The following is a 23050-nucleotide window of genomic DNA, read 5'->3' as shown; positions in this document are numbered from 1 at the left end:
TAGCTTTGAGGACGACTGAGAGGTAACCAACCCCAGGGTCAGCTGCGAGCTGGTTCTCGTTTGGATCACCGCTAGTTTTGGAGGGCCGTTTAGCGGTTGCTGTCCTGCCTGCAGCTCATAGAGCTGCCACTTGTGCACCACCGAGCTCCAACGGCCAGCGAAAAGGGGGGTTGGGGCTATCTTGATTTTAATAAGTATGGGGTTAATACTATATTAATGTGATTATTCTTGTGATTATATGGTATGTTGTTTGTAATGTATCGCTGACTGTTTGTTTCTTTCCAGTTTAGCTTAAGCTAACATAGCATTATATGTTAATCTTTAACATTACCATTCGTTAATGTTTGGTTTTATCCTAACGTTACCCTTGAGTGAATTGTTCACTCCCTGACATTTGTCAGCTTTTGGGTTGTCACGTTCACGACGTGGCTATTATTAAATAAATATTTAATTATTATATTTCTTTATATCCAGGGTGTATTGGCAATTAATTTAACTACATTCACTAGTCTGATTATTATTTTCACATTGTTAATTTAAATTCTGTAGAAGTGCATAATACACTAGCCTAAGGTAAGTGTAGTATTTTTACAGTGGAGGCACCGCGCTGCTAAATTTGTATTTATAATTATTCATATTCATATTTACCATTTATAATCCTACTACACAGCTATACATTTATATTTATGGTATCAGGAATCTCAGCCAATTCACTATTCCACCGCTGAGAATTCAGGATCCTGTCGCGCCATTATTTAGTGTAACTAAGTTAAGCTTTACTGTGCTGAGTGTGCACACCTGTTAAAAAGGGTTTACATTGATATTACAAATATACCCTACACTTACAAATCTATTCTACGGGTACGGATCGGTTTTAGAGCTACAAATCATCCTACAGTTACAAATACTTTACCATTACAAAAATATTCTACAATTACACATCAATATTCTACAAAAAGTCCTACAGTTAGAAAAGTTTTCAGCAGGTGCACAGACTTTTGCACCACCTTAGGGATGAGAAGCATCTCATATTGTGTGTATCAGGATTTGTAACTGTAAAACTGATTTGTGATTTAACAAAAAATAACGATTTTCAATATTAGTCATGTCCTTCACTTATATTGCCATTACGAATCTCTGCCGCTTGCAAGTAACATTCTTGCAGTTACGAGTACTTTTGAGACTGTTCTAGCGCTTCCTGTTGAATAGCCAGTGGCGATGCTCAGGCTTGGCTAGCCAATCAGGAATCTAATGTTAGGTGCTGCTTTACAGCATGAGCTCATTCAGGAAGTCTAAAGCTAGCACACACACACTCATTCTCATCAACGAGACTGAAGTGGAGCGTGTCACCAGCTTCAAGTTTCTGGGAGTCCACATCTCTGAGGACCTCTCTTGGACCCTCAACACCTCTACCCTGATCAAGAAGGCTCACCAGCGTCTCTTCTTTCTGAAAAGACTAAAGAAAGTTCACCTATCTCCTCAGATCCTGGTGAACTTCTACCGCTGCACCATCGAGAGCATCCTCATCAACTGTCACATTTTGATATGGCAACTGCTCTGCCTACGACCGAAAAGCACTGCAGAGGGTGGTGAAAACTGCCCAACGCAACACCGGTTCTTCACTCCCCTCCATCGAGGCCATCCAGGACAAGCGATGCTTGTGTAAGGTGCACAGCATCATCAAAGACTGTTCTCACCCCAAACACAGATTGTTCACCCCACTCCCCTCCAGGAGGCGTTACAGATCTCTCCGTACACGAACCAGCAGGTTCAGAGGAAGCTTCGTTCCAGCGGCTGTCACCCTACTGAACTCTAGCTCTGCATCCAGGTGACAACCAACCAACTAAGGCGTTCTACATACTCGACGCACCCGACCGGTAGCGCGACACCGTGACGTCAAAATGACGTAGATCTTGCTGGCGTGCCAGGATTTTAGCCAGGTAGCGCGAGGTAGCGCACCACTCATTTTTTTTCAGACGAGCGCGACAAAGCGGAAACAGGAAGATGGACTAGTTCGAGGGCAAGCGAGAGTTGCAGTGTTTTGTTACAGTCGTGAATTTGTAATAGTTTGCTGGATAAGTTAATAAAGTTACCAGCGAGAGTTGCAACACATGGAATTAAGAGGAAAGAATAGAAACGATTTATTTTCAAACAAAGGATATCTATTAAGGCCTGAACAAAATCTCTTTCCACTTCAGGAAATTACACAAACTCAGCCAGCTGCTAGCTAGCTAGCCAGCTAACTAAACTGTTTAAATTATTAAAATTTCCCTCGGGATGACTAAAGTATCTATCTATTTATCTATCTACCTGTGCGCACACCTTGGAAACTAGATGATAATGATGGTGGTAGTTGTGAATAGTAGCAACCAAAGTCTGAAGTACCATCACAGAGGCTAGCTAATAGCAGAGCCTGTTTACATTCTCTGCTACTAGTGTTTCTTAATGCAGCTTCTTCTGCTGTGTAACGTAGTTAGCGTTAATCTTTTCACAACAGCGACACCTCTGTTCAGGAGAATATTGCAACTAGTGTCGTGACCACGACGCGCGAGTATAAATGGTTACGGCGCTTCTGTGACGTCACATTGTCGCGCTACAGGTCGGGTGCGTCGAGTATGTGGCGCACTTAAGCCCCCGACCCCCACCCGCCCCCGCCCGATGCCTCCTTACCTGTGCAACATTGACAGGGCAACCTTGACAGGGACAACAAGGAGGCGGACATCATTCCACTATTTTCTTGACCTTACTTTGTATATCACATTGCACTTTTCTGCTTTTTTTGCACTTGTGGTTAGACGCAAACTGAATTTCGTTGTCTCTGTACTTGTACTCTGCACAATGACAATAAAGTTGAATCTAATCTAATCTAAGCGATCTAAAACGCATGGTCACTGGAGAATAGTTTAGGGGTTTGTCCAGTCCATATTGGGGGTGGTTTTGTTATCAAACGTCGGGCACCTGGCGCAAAAAGGCGGTTCCTATGTTTCTTAATCAGTCATGGGTGTGTTTTGGGCGTAACATCATTTAAACCAATGAAAATGACATCTGTCATTCCCTTTAAATGTATACAATGCAGGTTTAGTTATTTTTGGCGAGTTTAGAGCTCCCTCTAGAGTCGCAATGTATTTATATGTTACTCTGCTATTGTAAATAGCAAAGTTCTTGTGACTTATGCCCCCTGTACACAATGCAAATGCTTTTGTTGTGGAGGTGAAGGATTAACAACAGGCAAAAACTCTCCAAAATCTCCAAAGAACTATATCTATTGACAAGGTAATGTTTCAGATTCTTGCAAGTTTTGGCGGGGCGCTCGGTAGGGACTCGCTGCGTGTATGCTGTATAGCTATGCTAGGCCAACGATTTGCCTATTACAAGTTCATTTACCAGCAAATTGGCTTCATAAAGGTGAAAATCTTGCATAGTGTGCCTTTAATAGCAAGCAGTGCAACTTCAAACAGCGCATCGGTATTTTGATAGTCAGTGGCGCATTTGAAGGAATCTGCTTGCATGCGAGACCGTATGGAACAGGTATTCCACTAAACCATGCTTTACTAAAACCTAGCAGAGTATAGCCTACACACATCTGCACTTGTTTATTATTTGAACTCATTGGCAAAGTGAAACTAACTTCACTGTGGTGTCATAGTTGAAACGACAAAACAGTTATACACAGTTAATTACTTTCAATATTGACAATGCGTTACCATCGAAAACATGGCCTGACAAAAGCAACACTTACCCCAATAATGTTCAAATGACTAAATAAAAAAACCTAAGGACTTTTATCCTGCAGAGGGGTTGCTGCATACATCTTGTGACAGTGTGCCTTCAGCTGTGCTTTTCTTATGTGCCTTTTGCTATAGACCAGGTTTTTCTTGGTCAGTGGCGTAATGCTTTTTGGATAGTGTAAGATAGCGATTTTTAGATAATGCACCAGACCACACCTTAGGTTGTTAATTGCCATACCCCTGAGCGCATTGTTCAATAAAAGAGACACACATGGCGAAAAATAGGAATATAGGATAGGAATACGCTTTGCGTAGTGGTAACAATACGCTTTGTGCTGAGTTTTAGATCGCCAAGATAGAGTCAATAGCCTATCACAACACCAATCCATAGCTTTAGCACAAACTGTATCCGACTTGACGTCACGATCATATTCTCCAACCACGACGGCCTCTCTTGCAACAACACAAGAGGCGAATCTTACTCTCACAGGCAAGGTAATTTATCACTAAATTAACACTACAGATAGAAACACTTACCCATGATATTTTCCTTTTTGCTCAACCATAGTAAGCAATTCTAATAACTTATTTATGTGATTCCTTTATTTGTTTTCCGAGCTGATCTCATGGACACACATTTTTAGTCGGGTCCTCTGAGTTTACGGTCGGTGTGAAGGCATATAAACAAACTGCTGGTGCTGAAATATTACCGGACATTTTATCCGGCCAAAAAAAAGTCTAGTATAACCTCTGGTGGCTGGGTGTCTCGGGACACTACTCGGGACAGTGGCTGGGTTTCTCGGGATACTGGACATGCCCTTCTCTGTCTTTACTTGGGACTTGATTTGAACTTGACTGCTAAGACTTGGGACTTACTTGGGACTGGCCAAGCAGTGACTTGGTCCCACCTCTGCAATAGACCGACTGGTGAAGCAATGGTAATATTATGAGATACGACGATTAATCTGACTCCATGAAATTAAGAACTTGGCATCTCTAATAGTTACCAAGTAGTTTATCCACTTAAAGCTGAGTATTGGCATGGCATACGAGAAGAGAGATATCTGTTATTCCAAAGATTATCTGAATATGCATGACCCTCCTATCCGGCCTGTAGTTCGTTGGATAGCTGGTGGATAGGTGTAGGTGTGAGATTTCTGAATCTCACACCTAAACACTATAATGTAGTTATTAGTCTACAACTATGCACAGATACATTAGATTATAATGAAACCATTATCAGACTGTTGCCCACATTACAAGTATTAATTTAAGACCAAACATGAATGTTATATTCACAACATACATTTACAGAGATTTCAGAAGTGATCATCAAACCAGTGACTCTGTTGGTTTCAGTTTTTACTGTGTGATAATTAGTTAGGCCTGGCACCCTGTGTATTGAAGAATGTTCTTTGTTTGAGATGGGGGGGGGGGGGGGGGGGCTTACAGATGTGACAAAATGTGGCACAATCTCTTTGTAAATTATGTTTCATTGAAAATGTTTCAATCATCCCCGCTGTCCCCTGTGGTAGGTTAATGGTGTCTCATCTCTAAGGGGAATATTCTCACCCCTATGTCTTGGCACTCTGTTTTGAGGGACATGAGGTAGGGGAAGTGGAAGGCGTAGGAAAAGGGGTAAGAATGAGAAATGGGAGCATGTCCAGTTGCAAGTAGTGCTAGTAGAGAAGGTACTCTCTGAATAGCTGAGTTTTCAGGGGGTTTATTGCAAGACATAATGCACTCTCAAAACAGCAGTGTTGATAGCACTAATACCCGAATAACAATTATTCTGTGTGAAACTTGGCAGGATTAGCTATATTTCCCTCTCCGCTGGAGAAGTTGTGTATTATGCTATTTCAAACTCTGGAAAAAGGGAACGATAAAGCACATGGATTTGTTTATAAGGTAGCGAAACGATTAGCATAAGTTTGGCAGAACAATGCAGATGTTAAGGTAAGATACACGTTTTAAAACAAGTTTCTTGTTTTTCACTTCTCTTACTGGGATGGTAGTCCCAAAGTTGCAAGGTTGGTTTTTCGCCTGGGGACGCTAGGGGGAGTGGGGAAAGTCACCATTTTCAACGGAACAGGTCATTTAATCATCCAAATGATTTCTAAGTGGGTTTATTAAATAAAGGAAAAATCCCACAATTTTACACATAGATCCCTGTTTCTCGAGGTCACCGAGTACTGTCGATATGTAAAACAATTATGGCATGGCATAAAAAATAAATTACGTATCAACTGTACTCGGTGACCTTAAGAAACAGTAATCTATGTGAAAAAATGCCGGCGTTTTCCTAGCAATAGTTCTCCTTTAAATAAGCCTACAGACAAGTACAAGTTCCCTTTGAACGCCAATCAAACTCACCGTTTTTTGCAATGCCAGCTCCCCCTCTGTCTGTTGTACCTTAAGCCTTAAGCTGTTCTTTAGCCCTTCATTCTCTTCCTCCAGTCTCTGAATTTCTTCATTCTTTTCACTAAAGGGAGTGACAAAAGACAAAAGGTGACAGCTTAAGTGCTTGTGGGTTAGAGGTTGGTTTGGTCTGACAGGTTATTGCAACAATTTGAGGGAAAACAAAATAAAAAAAAAATGTAAGCATGGTGAGCATGGTGTTTGTGAGCCTACCTACACACTGTGTTCAAATGTAGCTGCAGGTCGGCCATCTCTTCTTGGTGTCTGGTATACAGTTCTGAACACTGTCTCTTCTCTTGCATTCTGGTTTCCTGAAGCTTGCCGATTTGTACACGCAGCTCACTCACTTCTTCTTGTCTTGTACAGTCATTGACTTGAAACTTTGTAATAATGGCATCATAACACTGTAGTTTATGATCCCTTTCTTCCAACAACTTGAGATTGAATTGAAAGTCCTCCATAAGGCCCTGGAAATGCTTCCTTTGGGCATAAAGTTCAGTTGTGGCTTCCTTTAGGGCAAACTCTAGCTGTCGAGTGTGTAGTGCCTGTAACTCCTTCCATTCCCTCTCTTTCTTGACCAAAGTAGACTCAAAATCCTCAGAGTTCAGCATCTCCACACTATGGCTGACAAGAAAAACAAAATCACCTTCCTTCTCTCAAATGTCCTAACACAGCTTTGCTTTTTTTAACCTTCCCATCTGTGTACATTAAATGGGTCATTCTATAATTCGGGATACATTTCAAGTGTATAGAGAAACCAAAAAAATGTAATGAGTTTTTATCATTAAACTTTTTTATAGTCATAGAACAAACTTCAAAGTTAACATGACAAGTACTTGCTGAGCTTAAACCTGTAAGAAACAAACTTAGTAAATTATATATATTTAGCAAATGTGATAATTTTTAAATGATGCTTTCCCTAAGAGAACTTTGGCTCTTTGTACATTTGAAACAAAAAAAAAACATATTTAGTCATCATTTTAAGAGCAAAATCTTAAATTAACAGAGTTGACACTCTCATTAAATGCTATTGAAAACAGAGTTGGCAGCGCATCATTGTCAACTCTGTTATCATTAATCTATGCAGAATTAACACATCTCTCTGTGTAGGCATCATGCTTCATATTCAAGGTATGTGTGGATTTTAAGCAGTTTTATAACAGAGTTGACAAGAACTTTGAGACGGATCAAAATTATATTTTGTTTATACTTAAATATTGCATAATACAGAAAATAGACAATGTATATAACTGATGTTATAACAGTTAGTAAATAAAAAAAATCACATTAAGGTCTAATGGATAGGCTATAGGGCATTTGATGCTCTCTTAATGGGGACTTCAACAAGGCGAACCTCAAGCTAGTTCTGCCGAACTTTTTCCAACACATCTCCTGTCCAACTAGGGGTGAAAACACGCTGGACCACTGCTACTCTCCATTTAAAGATGGATACAAAGCCACCCGTCTCCCGGCGTTTGGGAAGTCCGACCACGCTGCCATCCTTCTTCTCCCGAAGTATAAACAACGTCTAAAGCAGGAAGCTCCGGCTGTGAGAGAAATGAGACGGTGGACTGACCAATCAGAGATCATGCTGCAAGACGCGTTGACTGATGTTGACTGGGACATGTTCAGGATGAGCTCTGACAACAGCGATGAGTTCACCGATGTGGTGATGTTTCATTTCACAGCTGACTGATGAAATTATCCCCAAGGTAACTGTGAAAGTGTACCCAAATCAGAAACCTTGGGTTGATAGATCTATCCGAGAGGCTTTGAACGCACGAACATCTGCATACAACAATGGCCAGTCATCTGGTGACTGGACATCCTACAAAGTGGCCTCCTACCAACTGTGTAAAGCAGTGAAAGCGGCGAAGAAGCGGTACAGAGAGAAGGTTGAGACACACTTAGGAAATCGCGACAGCAGGAGTGTCTGGCAGGGACTGAAGTTGATGACTGACTACAGAGGACGATCGGCCACCTCCGCAGATGTGGACCCTACACTGGTAAATGACTTGAACTTATTTTACGCACGCTTTGAGGTCAGTGACGAACATTCTCACAACTACGCTGTTAGCCCTGCAGCCAGTTTTAACAACGGTGCTACGTGCGATCTGCCCGAAGACCAGTCAATCTCCGTCTCTGAGCATGACGTGAGAAGAGCACTTAGGAGGAGTGAAAAGCAGATAGGCCGCTGGCGCAGATGGCATTCCTGGGCGGTTGTTAAAATCATGTGCTGACCAGCTTGCACCAGTGTTAACAACCATCTTCAATCTGTCTCTAGCCCAATCTGTAGGTTCCTAGGTGCCTAAAAAGATCCACCATTATTCCTGTGCCCAAGAAGACCAACCCAGCACCGCCCTATAGCCTTGACGTCAGTGGAGATGAAATGTTTTGAGAGACTGGTAAAAGATTTTATATGTTCAACACCTGCCTCATTAGACCCTTTTCAGTTTGCCTATCGACCCAATAGGAGTACTGATGATGCCATATCCCATGTTCTCCACACCACTCTCTCCCACCTGGACAAAGGGAAGGGGAATTACGCACGCCTGCTGTTTATTGACTATAGCTCAGCCTTCAACACCATTGTGCCAAACATTTTAGTCACCAAGCTCAAACATCTAGGACTTAATACATCTCTCTGCTCCTGGGTTCTCAGCTTTTTGATGGACAGGCCACAGGCGGTGAAGATTGGGATCTGAATGTCAAATACAGTCACCCTCAACATTGGTGCCCCCAAGGATGTGTTTTAAGTCCCCTGCTTTATTCCCTATACACCCATGATTGTTCAGCCAATTACAACTCCAACTCCATTGTCAAATGCGTGGATGACACAGTAGTGATTGGACTCATCTCCAACAACGATGAGACAGCCTATCTTAATGAAATTAAGATGCTGACATCATGGTGCAATGACAACAGCCTTGTACTAGACATTGCCAAAACCAAGGAATTGGTGGTTGACTTTAGAAGGGACAAGCCGCTCCATCACACACCATTGAACATCCAGTGAAAAAAGCAAGACAGCGTTTGTACCATCTTAGAAAGCTGAACAAATTCAGAATATCCAAAGAGCTGCAGAAAAAATTCTACTTAGCAACAATACAGTCTGTTATTTCTGGTAATATCACAACCTGGTACGGAAATAGCAACTCTCAGGATAAGAAGGCCTTGCACAGAGTTATCAGGTGTGCAGAGAAAATCACCAAACACTGCACTTCCTGGACTTCAGGACATCTACACTAGGCGCTGCCTGTTAAGGGCAAAAAGGATTTTAAAGGACTGTCATCACCCTGGCCATAACATATTTCAATGGTTGCCCTCTGGAAAGCGGCTTCGATCTCAAAAGGCCAGAACAGAAAGACTAAGAAGTGTTTTCCCCCAGCCATACGGACAATGAATGTATAATTCCCCCCACTTCATAAACTTTTTAAATTTAATTTTATTTAATCCCCACCCCCCTTCTGTTTTCGATTTTCTACTTTTCTATTATTATTAAACTTTGCACAGCTGGGAGTTGCAGTCGCAATCCCATTTCACTGCTTTTTGTTCCACAAATTATGCATGTGAAGATTCTTGAATCTTGAATGGTGTTGGTGTTTGAAACGCCTTTTTATTTTAATAATTGCCAGATGATATGTGAGGCTTCACATCTTATCACAAACGTGGAGGCAAAATGGCCAGGGCCCAATACACAATGCCAGAATTTAGCCTACCGGGAATCTAATTTGAGCGACACATTTCAACAGGGTGCGTTAGGATACAAGGATACAAGGAAGTTTATTGTCACATGCATATAGTTACTGGAAGTAAGAAATGCAGTGAAATTATGTCTGGTGTCAGCCTATTTGTGCATTTATGGGGGGGGGGGGGTCTAAGTGCAGTAGAAGAGGGGGTTGGTAGATTAAGTGGCAAGGGCTGCATAAGAAAGGTGGGGGAGGATTGGGATTGGGGGGGGGGGCACCAACAAGGAGCACCCAAGAGCAGCAAGGCCTATACCTTACTAGAATAGTAACTTAATGTTATATGTGCAATTACAGGAGAACTTGATGGGTACTGGGGGATAGAGGATACCCATGCCTTCCAACACTCATCACTCCTTAGGGAAATGGTATGCTCTTCCGTCACATTTGCGCGTGTCGAAGACGTGCGTCATTTTTGACATGTACACAAGTCATACTCCAATTTCTGTTGTCCTGAATGCGCGCTAGATGATTAAGGTTAGCGCCTGCGCACTACGAGTTAACTAACCTAGCCATACAAATAAATGGGCCCTGACATTTAAAACGAGACATTGAGAACTTTGAAAAAGCACTGGTAGTCGCATGGGACCGCTGAGAAAGATGGCAGCACACTAGTGGAGCTCTTGACAGACCATAATTTAATTTCCCTTTCTAGAAACACACACTTCGTTATCGCGTACACTTCGATTGTTTTATTGGAGCTGATTATTCTATTGACCGTCAGTCTGCAGATTATCTAAGGTCTAACTGTGAAATGGCGAACAAACAGGCAAACTTTTTCCAAGGCGCGAGAAAGAAAAGCAAGCAGTCAGCGCGAAGCAGGGTGGCCGACGACGAGAAGCCTGAGGGAACAGGTGATCAAGTTATGGAAGAGATACAAAAGATGAATGCAACACTTGAACTGGTAGCAGTGGACGTTGCTGCCATTAAACAGTCCTCAAAAGAGCTAAAGGACGCTGTGGATAGCATACAAACTAGGCTTGGAGATGCCGAACAATGGATATCGGACATGGAGGATGTAAATGAAAGAATAGAAAAAGGTGTCGAGAAACATAACAAAACAATAGAGACACTGTGGACACGGGTGGAAGACCTCGAAAATCGGAGCAGGAGAAACAATTTAAAGTTGGTGGGACTGAAAGAAAACAAAGAGCAGAAGGGCAAAGTGATACAATATGTGGAAAGAATATTATCCGAAGGACTTGGACTCGCTGGCCAGGACTTTGAGATTGAACATGCACACCGCTCAATGGCTCCTATGCCCGACCCAAACAAGCCACCAAGGACGATCCTGATCCGCTTTCTACATTCAACAGCTCGAGATAAAGTGTTACAGGTGTCCAAGGAGAAACGCGGAATCGAATGGGAAGATTGCAAGATGTCGTTTTTCAAGGACCTGACAAGGGAGTTGGCAGAGAAAAGGAAGGAGTTTGCACCGGCGAAGAGACGACTACAGGAACTAAACGTGAAGCATCGATTGGTATACCCTGCTACGCTCATCTTCACCTGGAAAGGGCAGAGGAAAATGTTCAAAGATTCGAAGGAAGCAGACGAATTTATTCAGAATGACAAGTAGACGACCACGGGTCCTGCAGATGACTTCACGGGCCTCACGGACCGAGTAAAGTAGTTGAAGGGAATTTAGATAGGGGAAGGGGGAGGGGAGGTAAGGTTACGCAGAGTGACAGAATGTTAGATGTTGCTGACTAAGGGGAAGTTCCTTTTGTTTTTGTTGTTCGTGTTTGAGCGTTAAGACAGCACTGAGTATAATAATTAAGAATTGTTGTAATTTAATGTCCCATTTTTCTTTGGTTAAAAACATGATGGGTGATAGTAAGACCATGGCCGTGGAGGGGCCCTCAACTTCTCATATAAATGGTGGTTAACAGGTTCATTAATGTGATATCATGGAACATAAATGGATGTGGTAATCCAGTTAAAAGGAGGAAGATACTGACATATTTGAAATCCAAACACACAGATCCAAGAGTCTCACATAATGGAAAATGAGGAAGCAGTGAAATTTCAAAAGGATTGGGTGGGAAGAGTTTTCGCAGCTCCTATTCAAGCAAACGAAATGGTGTGATGATTCTTATTCATAAAACAAATTCATATGTGAAAATACCAACGCTGCGCGTCGGGGTCATAGACAGTAAAAGAAATGGACGAACAGACTCCGTCGTTTTCAATGGGAGGGCACTGAGTCAAATAGAATGATTTTTGAGTTGGTCCCCCCAGTACTGCGCAGACTCACACTTAACTTCGTGACGTTAGCCATCGAACTGAATCTTGTAACTCATATGATAGATACACAGAAATTCTTCTCAAACTTCCTTCGCCTTCAAAGTCATCAAAGTTTCAATCATTTATTTATGTATTATTATTAATATCATCCTCACCAAGTCGTGTTAATGTTGAAGCTACCACACATGATCATCTTCAAAAACAGTCATGCTAAAAACAAAACAAAAAGTTTTAGCCTTGAAGCTAATCTTCTTTCCACTTTTCCGACCTACGGTCAATCCATCGAAAACCTCTGAAATGATTAGTGCCGTTTTTAAAAAAAAAAATAGGTTTACTTTTTTTATTATTATTAGGTTGTAATGCTTTACCTTAACATACGGTCGTGTATGCTAGGTTTTGCTTATGAGTTACCGTCATAGACAGTAAGGTGGACTGAGCTTCTTATCCAAACAATACGGTTATCTCCCTACGGCGCGAAAGAGAGATTAGTCAAAGCTAGCTTCCCTCCAACCGAACAAGCTAACCATTCTTCTTACGGGTAACCAACGTTACGGACGAGGTAGTGGAGTCTGTTTTGCCTTTGTAGTGTTTATGTAGATTACACAGAAGCTACAATATCGACACAGGATATATGTTATATGAAGTTATGGTATTTCAAAAAAATCCTAGAATGAATGGGCTTCTATGGGAGTTAGCAGAGAGGTGGTCCCTCCAGCCTACATCGATTCTTCTACTTCCGGGAATTCGCCTGCCCCCTTGGTCGGGGTCCGGTTCGCCCTGTCGGGACTAATTTTCCCAGTAATGACCGGCGTTCTATACATTATCCCTTATGGTGTGTTTCCACACACCGAAATTTCGCGTCGCTCTCATTGAAGTTGAATGGAGACTAAATTCGCCCTGGTTGGGCGAAATGAAAGCGAATCGCCGAGGCAGGCGAAACAAAGTTGGCCAAAGTTTAACTTTATTTAAATGAGGACCATTCGAGAACCAATCAGGTCCGCGTCTTTGTGTTTGGAGGCGGGAGTTACAAAAAAATCTGACCAAGATGGCGGAGACTACCTGAGCTGTAACACGAAAATTTGTATGGGATTAAAATGTTTCTACACGAACATTGTCACTTGTATCAACACGAATTGTGGTTTATATGCCACACAAACTTAGTCAGAGCACATACACTACTAAATAGACCATTATATATGTTAGTTTAAGCACTCGATCTTTTTAGCTAGCTGACAGGCGAAATGCTAGTATTTTAGGACATTGGATTGCATTGTAAACCTAGCTAGACAGCTAGGCTACATGCTGCAACACAGGTATGAAATATATTATGTCTTATTGACCTTGTTGTTTCTATGAACATGAATTGTTGTTTATAGGCAACATCAACTTAGTCGAGGCATACAGACACCTGGATATCTTCATTAAGTACTTAAACGTTTGAATTAGCTGATTAGCCTAATTAGCTCGCTTGCCACCACTGGCTAGACACTGCAATCAAAAGGTTAGCGGTTTCGCTCATAGACAGTAAAAGAAATGGACGAACAGACTCCGTCGTTCTCAATGGGAGGGCAATCATTTTTCAGTTGGTCCCCCCAGTACTGCGCAGACTCGCACTTAACTTCGTGACGTTAGCTAGGGATGGGCAAAGCGAGGCTTTATGAAACACTGAAACGTTCGAAGCAATTGTGCTGAATTGTTCCGAAGCTTTGAAACAATTCCGACACCTCAGAGCTGTTTAGGGTGAAACAAATCTGTCAAATGCTTCGTATTGGAGACGTAGTCTTTAAAGTTCGTGGCTCGCTGTGTTACCTGTGTTCAGTCTTTGTCAAAAGCTAAGCAGCATGCCCTTGGTCAATAACTGGATGGGAGACCACATGAAGTCACAATAAAGAGAATCTTATTGCTGCCACTATGTGTTCTCTAAATCACTTTCTTCTTATAAAAACGCTCGATTTTTGACCATTCTGAGAGTTTAGTTGAAACTGTGTGGTTAATGGTGAAGTAAGAAAACATAACAGATACGATCTGAAACAATACCTTACAAATCAAACGGGGATCGAACCACATTTGAGCAGCCTGGGCTACCGTGCAAAAAACACCCTCACTAACCACTACACCATCATGGTTATTGCTTAACCATGGTGGTTCAGGATTTTGGACATAGGACCTCATTTCCAAGTAAGCAAGTGTGATATTTATCAGTGGAGACCGTTTTCAACACGTTTCATCCAGTCGTTCTAATTGCAGAGTTCGCAGGTGCTAGGCTAGCGCAAGTCAACGGTATGTGCTAGCCTGCCACTAAAAACAGTCTTACCTACTCCAAAGGACACTCGAGGCAAATTCCAGACAATCAATGTAAATGTCTGTGTTGATAGAATAGTGTAAGAAATACAACTACCCTCGCATCGCGTTGCAATAGTTATACTTTGTTCCCTGAAGTTGGTAGTAGTCATTTTGCATCTCAGCGGCGGACTGATATTACCAAGGCTACTACTAGGTATCCCCATTGGAGTGCGCTTTACTGTTTACTTTTTGGCGCAGTACTACTAACTGGAGCAAGTATAATTCCGCCGCTGCTAAGACACTAGTCCTTCAAAATGTAATGCGATCGTTGAAATGCAAGGATAGAATAATGTTAGAAATAAAACTATCAATACAGACATTTACATCGATAGTCTGGCGTTATAATTTATTTGCCTTGGGTGTACGTTGGAGTGGGTAAGACTGTTTTTAGTGGCAGGCTAGCACATACCGTTGACTTGTGCTAGCCTAGCACCTGCGAACTCTGCAATTAGAAGGACTGGATGAAACGTGTTGAAAACGGTCTCCACTGATAAATATCACACTTGCTTACTTGGAAATGAGGTCCTATGTCCAAAATCCTGAACCACCCCTTTAAGAGAAAGCTACACTGTTAATTGAACGCGTGGGCACGCCTGCCGACACCGGTTAAATGCACCGAAGGTTCACTTAACTTTGGTCACATGACATGGGGATTTGGAACGATGTTTCGAAGCAGTGGTCACATGACATGGCTGTTTTGAACCACGTTTCGAAGCAGTGTTTCGAAACACTTGTGCTTCGAAGCCTCTGGTTTCAAAAGTCGAACCCCTAACGTTAGCCATCGAACTGAATCTTGTAACTCATATGATAGATACACAGAAATTCTTCTCACACTTCCTTAGCCTTCAAAGTCATCAAAGTTAGACATTTATTTATGTATTATTATTAATATCATCCTCACAAGTGATATCAAGTCGTGTTAAAGTTGAAACTACCACACATGATCATCTTCAAAAACAGTCATGGTAAAACAAAACAAAAAAGTTATAGCTTCTAGTCTTGAAGCTAATCTTCTTTCCACTTTTCTGACCTACGGTCAATCCATCGAAAACCTCTGAAATGATTATCGTTAGACTACCTAGCGGTAAAACTACTGTTTTTCATTAGGTTTACTTGCCTCTATGCTTTACCTTAAAGCCTGTGTTGCAGGTTAAACACCACTGTTGATTAATGGGTACATAAAGCACTCAATATATGTATATCATTTTAAAAATGTCTCCAAATGGTGTTAAATGCCAGTTTTTGTTGTTTTTAGCATTAGCGGGTTTTTTGTACGCAATTCGGTGATGACGTCACTTTGGGGACTACTTGATCTGTGCTTCATTCATTTCAATGCATTTCAATGGACATCGCGGTTACACTTTCAACATAAAGTTTGTATATTTACACTTCGAATTTCGTCACAGCATTTATATCACAGCTACCCTATGATCTACCAATGGTAATAACGGTGCCTGATATCAATTTAGTATTTTTTCAGAATTTCGGGAGGTCTCGTTTTGGAGGGTATATGTTTTACATTCATTCCTATGGGAAACGGTCGCGGTTACACTTTCAACATAAAGTTTGTATATTTACACTTCGAATTTCGTTACAGCATTTATATGACAACGACCCTATGGTCTAACAAAGATAACAATGTCTTCCGATTTTAGTTTAATGCAATTTTCTGAATTTGAGAGGCCTCGTTATGAGGCTATAATGCACCTATTCAGTTCAATGTATTATGCTTATAACATTACGACACTTTTTTTGTTACTGTCAGTGAACAGCACCGAATGAAAGTCAACATGTTCTTTATATCTAGTGATAGTGATCATGTCGTTAGTTCAGATAAGTAGGCTACTGGGCAAACTTAGTCAGAAGATCAGAATATGAAGCATCATGATAGCTAGCTGGGCTAACTTTTTAGTCCCACCTGTGAGCCACCCCAGTTACTTAGCTTCTAGCCGCCGCCAATTAGGCTGGTCGTGTCTTCAGCATGAATATTTTCGATAACTACTGCTCGTGATTGATTGCCATTGACATCGTCAGGGTACGGCTTACCAAAGAGGGAGATAATATGGGCAAGTCGCAGTTTTGCAGGTGCTTGTGTGGGCTGTGCCGTCCCGATGGAAACTGTGGTGGAGAGCTGCAGTAACTAGGGAAGCGAGTGCATTTTGGCCGCTGGTCGAGGAGCTCCCCTGTGACCAGCATAATGACATGATCTATCTAGCTATCTATCTGTCTATATACATATCTAGGCTATCTATAGCCTATATATTTATCTATAATCTGCGCTATCTACTGCTGAACAATACCTTACTCGTCTCTCTTTACTCCTCTCTCGTTATTCTCAAGGGTCTCAAGGTGGGCTTTGGTCTGTAGTCTCCCCAAGGTGACGTAATGCAATGCATTGTGGGGGAAAGGAGAATCACTTCAAATGCTGTGAAATATTACCTGCTTTTTCGTATTATATTCCGTTTTGTGATACCCAACAACATCAAATACAATGGATAACAGTTTAAATGTTTATTATCAACAAGCAAATTGTGCAAATTCGTTGGAAAATGAACCCTGCAACACGGCCTTTAACATACAATGCTATTGTAGGCTACATAGCTTTGTTCACGAGTTTCCGTGCTGGCTGGACTACGCTGTTATCTCCCTTCAGTGCGTTAGCTTCCCTTCAACCGGACATGCAAAACATTCTTCTTACGGGAACCTAACGTTTACGTACGAGGTAGTCGAGTCTTATTTTGCCTTTTATTGTTTATGTAGATAACACAGAAGCTAAAATATCGGCACATGATATATGTTATGTGAAGTAGTGATGTTACCCGTGAACCCCCTGCTTCGAAGCGTGTATCGAAGACACGAACCAATTTGGAGTGAAGCTTTGTATCGGAGCTTGATTCGTTTTGTGATAATCACGCGATCAGTGACGTCCGAAGCTTCGTTTCACACACACCCACGTGACTGCTTCGAAATATAATTCAAAGCATTAAAGTTGCGCGACACGGGGGGCGCCGTTGTGGGTTGTAACTTTGGCCAACTTTGTTTCGCCTGCCTCGGCGATTCGCTTTCATTTCGCCCAACTAGGGCGAATTTCGTCTCCATTCAACCTCAATGAGAGCGACGCGAAATTTCGTTGTGTGGAAACACACCGTTAGCCTCTGAAGTTCACGTTGACAGCCAAAGTCAGACGCAGTTCATCTCGAACAAGCCTGATATTCACAAGGTCTGCCACCTCTCTGCGAGAAAAGCTTTGTTCAAAATCAGAGACATTTTCCCCTTAATCCAGGCGTATTCTAGACTAAAAGTTCAGACAACCCAGAGGTTACGTTTTATCTCAGTGTTTGTTAAACCTCCTAGTGCTACCCCCGAGGATCCCTCAACAGCAGCTTGTAAACAATTGCTCAGTTGCTAAGCAACGTTAAACTAGCCTAGCCAGATACCAGAGCTGAGCTCTCAGATAAATTTGGCCAAAGAAAACCGAACCTTACCTTACAAACTGCAACGCGAGTTGACAAAAGGATGGTCTCGCACACATATGCAATTTATTTTAGGATATGAAAGATGTAACATACTTTTGATAAACTCATTCGCCTAACCGGTCTCCTTGCAGTTATGTCGCTGGGAGTAGTGTGTGAAACTAGTGACAGTAAAGAAAATTCCAATATGGCCGCCATTCGCCAATCCTTCAAAATAAAAGTCAGAACAATATTCATTACTTTTCAATTCATGAAGACGAAAATTATTACATTAAAACTGTATGGTGTTACCAAAAGGAAAGTAAAGTAAGAAAATAATGAAATAAGACATTTAAATCGAAAATACACCTTAGAATGCTATATTTTTTCCACAGCTTATAATATATTTGTTCTACCTAAATTAGTGCTGAGAGCCGTGACAGGCAGCACAGCGTCTACTAGTAGAATGGGTAAAGAACTACTACTAGGGCCTACATCACATCTCCCCCTGACTCAATGTTGTTCTCACATGAATATGAACATGACATACCAACTTTTTTCATCATTTGAAGTCACATAAATAAATGTTGAGGAAGGGAGTAGACTGTCCCAAATGTGAGCAGTCAGGGGTTTATTCTGCCCTCACTCTTGAGACATGATTCATAAGACTTGTTATTTGGGTTCATTCAAGTTAGTGTATATTTATTTACAAATGTATATACTGTAATTACACTTATACATAGCCACATTCTACTGCTCTTCATCCTGCACACACACTTATTCTTAATACTATTATAATGTTACTGTTTCTGCACTGTTACACTGCACATAGCTGTACTGTACATATCTGTTTATATGGTTCTTACTAAATATCCATATTTATTCAGTTTTTCTGTATTTGTTAATACACTGCATATATCTATATTGTTCTTACTACATTGCATATGTCATGTTGTTCATACATTGTTCATATTACATATCCATATTTATTCTGCTCTTATAAGGTTACTGCTAATAGACTGCACATATTTATATTTAATTTATACTACCGGTACTCTAAACCACCTTCTGAAAACAACTGTATACTTATTTTGTCCTGTCTGTGCACCAACTACTTTGTATATCACATTGCATTTTTCTGCTTTTTTTGCACTCCTGGTTAGACACAAACTGCATTTCGTTGTCTCTGTACTTTGCACTGTAAAAAATACAACTTGCCTTTAGTACTGCCAAATAACTTTTCTGACTAAACAGAACTCAAATAATCAAATAGTGTAGTAAAACTCATTATAACAAGTTTTCACAACTAATTTGGGAATTTCACCTAACAAACTTAAGAAACTGAGTTGACTCAACTTGCATAATTAAGTATCTATAAGAGAGAAGTTTCCCAAAGTTCACTGAACTTCTTAGTCAAGTTGGCGCAAGCGCATTGTTTCCTAACGTATCAAGGCGACCTGTGGGCTGCAGCTTGAATTTGTCAGGAGGACAGAAGCCAGTCACCTTCCCTACCTGTATGCAGCGTGGAGCAAATGACAACAGCATTGTCAAAGGTAAGTAAGGCATTTAGTTTTATCCAATATCCAATTGTTATGATAGTCAGTCTAGTTAGCAGCTATCACTAGCTAACGTTAGTGATGTCTAGTTATGACTGTGAATGGTAGAAGCTTGCAATGTTCTGGGAAGACATAACCGGTAATGCTGAACAAGGATTTTCCTAAAACATTCACTTTCAGGAACAATTTTGTGTAAAATGGATGTCAGCAAGGAACGTTCTTGGAAATAGTGTGGTGTTGTTGAAATAGTGGCTATTAGGCTAAGCTAGCCTGCTAGCTAATCTTAGTAGCTTAATTCCACAACTAGTGATAGCCGTAGCTGCTACAGCTCAATTATCAGTATAATTGTCTGGTTAGCTATTTCCCTGTTTTGCTGAAAACATGTATGTTCCTAAAATATTCACCTTTATAGAAAGACCTTTGTATTGGATGCCAGCGAGGATAGCTAGCTCACTGTGGAGTAAGCTAAACCCCTGATTAAACCTCACTCCCGCCCAAAGTTTTTAGCAATGTCTTGCAACTGCTGCTACTTGATCTGCAGAGGCGCTGCATATAGGTTGAAAAAAAATAAATGGAAATGTAATTTTTTTAATGCAACATATGTCAATAGAATGCAGGCACATAAAACAATGGCAACCCCACATTCGCCGATCGCGCTCCCTTAAAAAATGCTTGATCAGAGCCAACAAATGGACAAGTTATAGCTTCATCACTACGTAAATGTCCTCCAAGATGTTTAAAAAAGTCCACTGCACTACAAACCTATATAAAGAATAATAATTTTCTACTCTTGTTTGTTGTTGCAGACTCTTCTGTTGCAATGCAATGTAAGGAGTGTCCATTTTCTCACCCGGATGTAGAGACCCTCCTGACCCATTACAGGCTTCATCACGGTCACCAGGGAAAAAGCTGGCTCTGCCTCCACCCTAAGTGCATGTGCATCTTTAAGACTTCAGGTAAGCTTACATTAAAATTTTATTTGCCACGGTACCATGCAAAAGACAAATCACCTCAGGTCGAAACTACATTCAGTTATCAATAGTGTACATTCCAATGTGATTGTAGTGCAGTGGACTTTTTTAAACATCTTGGAGGACATTTACGTCGTGGTGAAGTTATAACTTGTCCATTTGTAGGCTGCGACCATAGCATTGGCAATGTACAAAACTTTGCGACACACAAAAGTAGGAAGCACAAACACTTCACATTTAGGGAACTCGAAAATACAGTAGGTGCACCAGTTAATGATGAACTCAACGTGTTTTAAAATGTATGCAAATTATCGCATATTTTATTAGATACTGCCTAATTTGCATATGTAAACACTAAATTACAGAAAACTTGTAATACATTATTTTCTCATATTAATGTAAGTAATCTACTGGGAAAGTTTCATAGTGATATCTGCTAGTTAAAAATGTTTCCCTATTCACCTGTAGTGTCTCGCCTTAAGTAAAAAAAGAATTAAGAAGACATCTGAGCTGCACCAGCATTCCTCTCCTTCTCTTTACATTTTCTGTCCTGGCCTGGTTGCACTAGATGGTCGCTAAAAGGCACACAAGCAGATTTTGCAAATTTAGTGATGTAGTTCTGTGCTTTTCCACCAAGGATGCAGATGCTGAGGAGGACTAGAGGCATGAATGAATTGGAATCTTGACCGTCATTGAAGACGACCTCGCCATGAAAGCGCCAGACACTGTCACCAATATCGCCATCGTCCTGGAAGAGACTGTTGTTCTACAGGACATCAAGGATCTTCTATCTGCACTGGCCTACCTATGCGGACTCCTGCATGACATGGGGTGCCAATACTTATGCCAATACCCCTGTATTTTAAGGAAGAACATTTATTTATTTATTTATGATTATTATCATTATTCATTCACAAAGAAAATTGGTGTCCTTAAATGTTGGATATTCCCTAATTTTTTAACTTAAGGCATTAAGATCAATTTCTAAAAGATGATTTAATATTCCTCTTTTTAGTCAGCGTTAGCAGAGGTGCTAATAATTCTGGAGGGTACTGTAGGTCAGGGGTGTTCAAACTGGCTAAAAATAAAAACATTGTTTGATCTATTTGGATTTTTGAGTTGTTATTTAGACTTGTTTTTTCTTGTTAGAGTCAATGTATTAGTTGGAATTTATATATATTTTCAAGTTGGGAGCATTTGTTGATTCAACTTGATTATCTAAGTTATTTACTGTCAAGTAAAATTTACTCAAAAAAGCTAGTGAAATGTGTTGACTTGTTTTTTTAAGTTGGAAGAACTTTTGATTCAACTTGAATTTTTGAGTTGCCAACCTAATGTAAGTCCACCTTACTTACAATACTAAGTTGGCATTACTAGATATTTCAAGTTAAAAGCACTTGATTAAACTTGACTTTTTGAGTTGCTAACCTACTGTAAGTCCACCTTACTCACAATACTAAGTTTGCATTACTAGATATTTCAAGTTGGGAGCATTTGTTGATTTAACTTGATTATTTGAGTTCTTCACTGTCAAGTTGAAATTACTCCAAAAAGCTAGTGAAATGTGTTGACTTGTTTTTTTAAGTAAACGCAGAGAGTTTTTTTTTACAGTGTGCACAATGACAATAAAGTTGAATCTAATCTAATATAATCTATTCTTTCCACGTTTCATGGTAATCGGCCGGTAGCTTGGCGCCGTCCTAGATAAACTAACAAAACCACACCAAAAACACGCTTAATATTTCCCAGATAGGTTAATAATAAAGGCTGAAGTCACATTTGCGGGTGAATTTGGATACTATCTCAAGATTCCATCACGTTGGAGAAAAATGTTACAATGTCAGTTATTCAATAATATCATGTCCCATCCATACACATTTAGGCAAAGCAAGGCAACTATATTTTACCAAGGCAGTTTGATGTGCTTTAGCCCTCTTCAGTAATCAACAGAAATGTAACTTTTAAATTCTATATTAAACATCACAGTAAGAGACTTGACCCCAGCTCTCTCCACTGATAGTTGCACTAAGCAATTGAAAATACCCTACAGTTAAAAACTAGGCCCAATCAGTCACACTGCCTTTTTTGTCTATATAGGCAAAATATAGTTAGTTATTTAAATATGTGGGTTTTTTATATTAAAATTACAAAACCGTACCGTTATTGTGGCCCAAGAACCGTGATACCGAACCGTGGGCACACTGTACCGTTGCATCCCTAACACACACACACACACACACACATAAAACGGAAATGCACTTAACCCCCGCCCCCCCACCACACACACACACACACACACACACTCAAACACCAATATTTAGTAGATGCACCTTTGGCCACATGGAAAGCATGGAGCCTGCGTGGATAGGTCTCAATTAGGCTTGCAGATGGATACTGCCAAACTGCTCAAGCTCTGGATTGGAAGGGGATCGGGTGTGAACAGGTGAGATGCAAAAAAAAAAAAAACATTCATTTGAGGTGTCTGAATAGTCCAACTCAGAACTGTTATGCATTGGTCTGGGGATTCTAGGTCATCTCACATCTAAGGTGTTTTTAAAGAACAAATTAAATTCAGAAAGTAATTTATTGACG

General features: G+C 40.7%; 1 protein-coding gene and 1 long non-coding RNA gene across 2 annotated transcripts in view; one reads left to right on the top strand and one right to left on the bottom strand.

The window, feature by feature from the left end:
* The window catches only part of ccdc57 (coiled-coil domain containing 57), a 148691-nt gene extending 136368 nt beyond the window's left edge, over positions 1-12323 (bottom strand). The window contains exons 1-3 of the mRNA XM_042082781.1: positions 12292-12323; positions 6360-6770; positions 6102-6210 (exon numbers count right to left, since the gene is read on the bottom strand). Coding sequence (XP_041938715.1) covers positions 6102-6210; positions 6360-6770; positions 12292-12323 — 552 coding nt within the window. The remainder of the gene's footprint in view (positions 1-6101; positions 6211-6359; positions 6771-12291) is intronic.
* Positions 12324-19134: 6811 nt separating this feature from the next.
* Positions 19135-21297, top strand: LOC121700095. The gene is made up of 3 exons (XR_006027106.1): positions 19135-19484; positions 20294-20443; positions 21096-21297. It is a non-coding gene; the product is annotated as an uncharacterized LOC121700095 (long non-coding RNA).
* Positions 21298-23050: the final 1753 nt, after the last annotated feature.

This window comes from Alosa sapidissima, chromosome 24 (genome assembly GCF_018492685.1).
Source record: "Alosa sapidissima isolate fAloSap1 chromosome 24, fAloSap1.pri, whole genome shotgun sequence".
NCBI classification, from domain to species: domain Eukaryota; kingdom Metazoa; phylum Chordata; class Actinopteri; order Clupeiformes; family Clupeidae; genus Alosa; species Alosa sapidissima.
The sequence above is the reverse complement of the archived record's forward strand: the minus strand, read 5'-3'. Positions and strand labels throughout refer to the sequence as shown.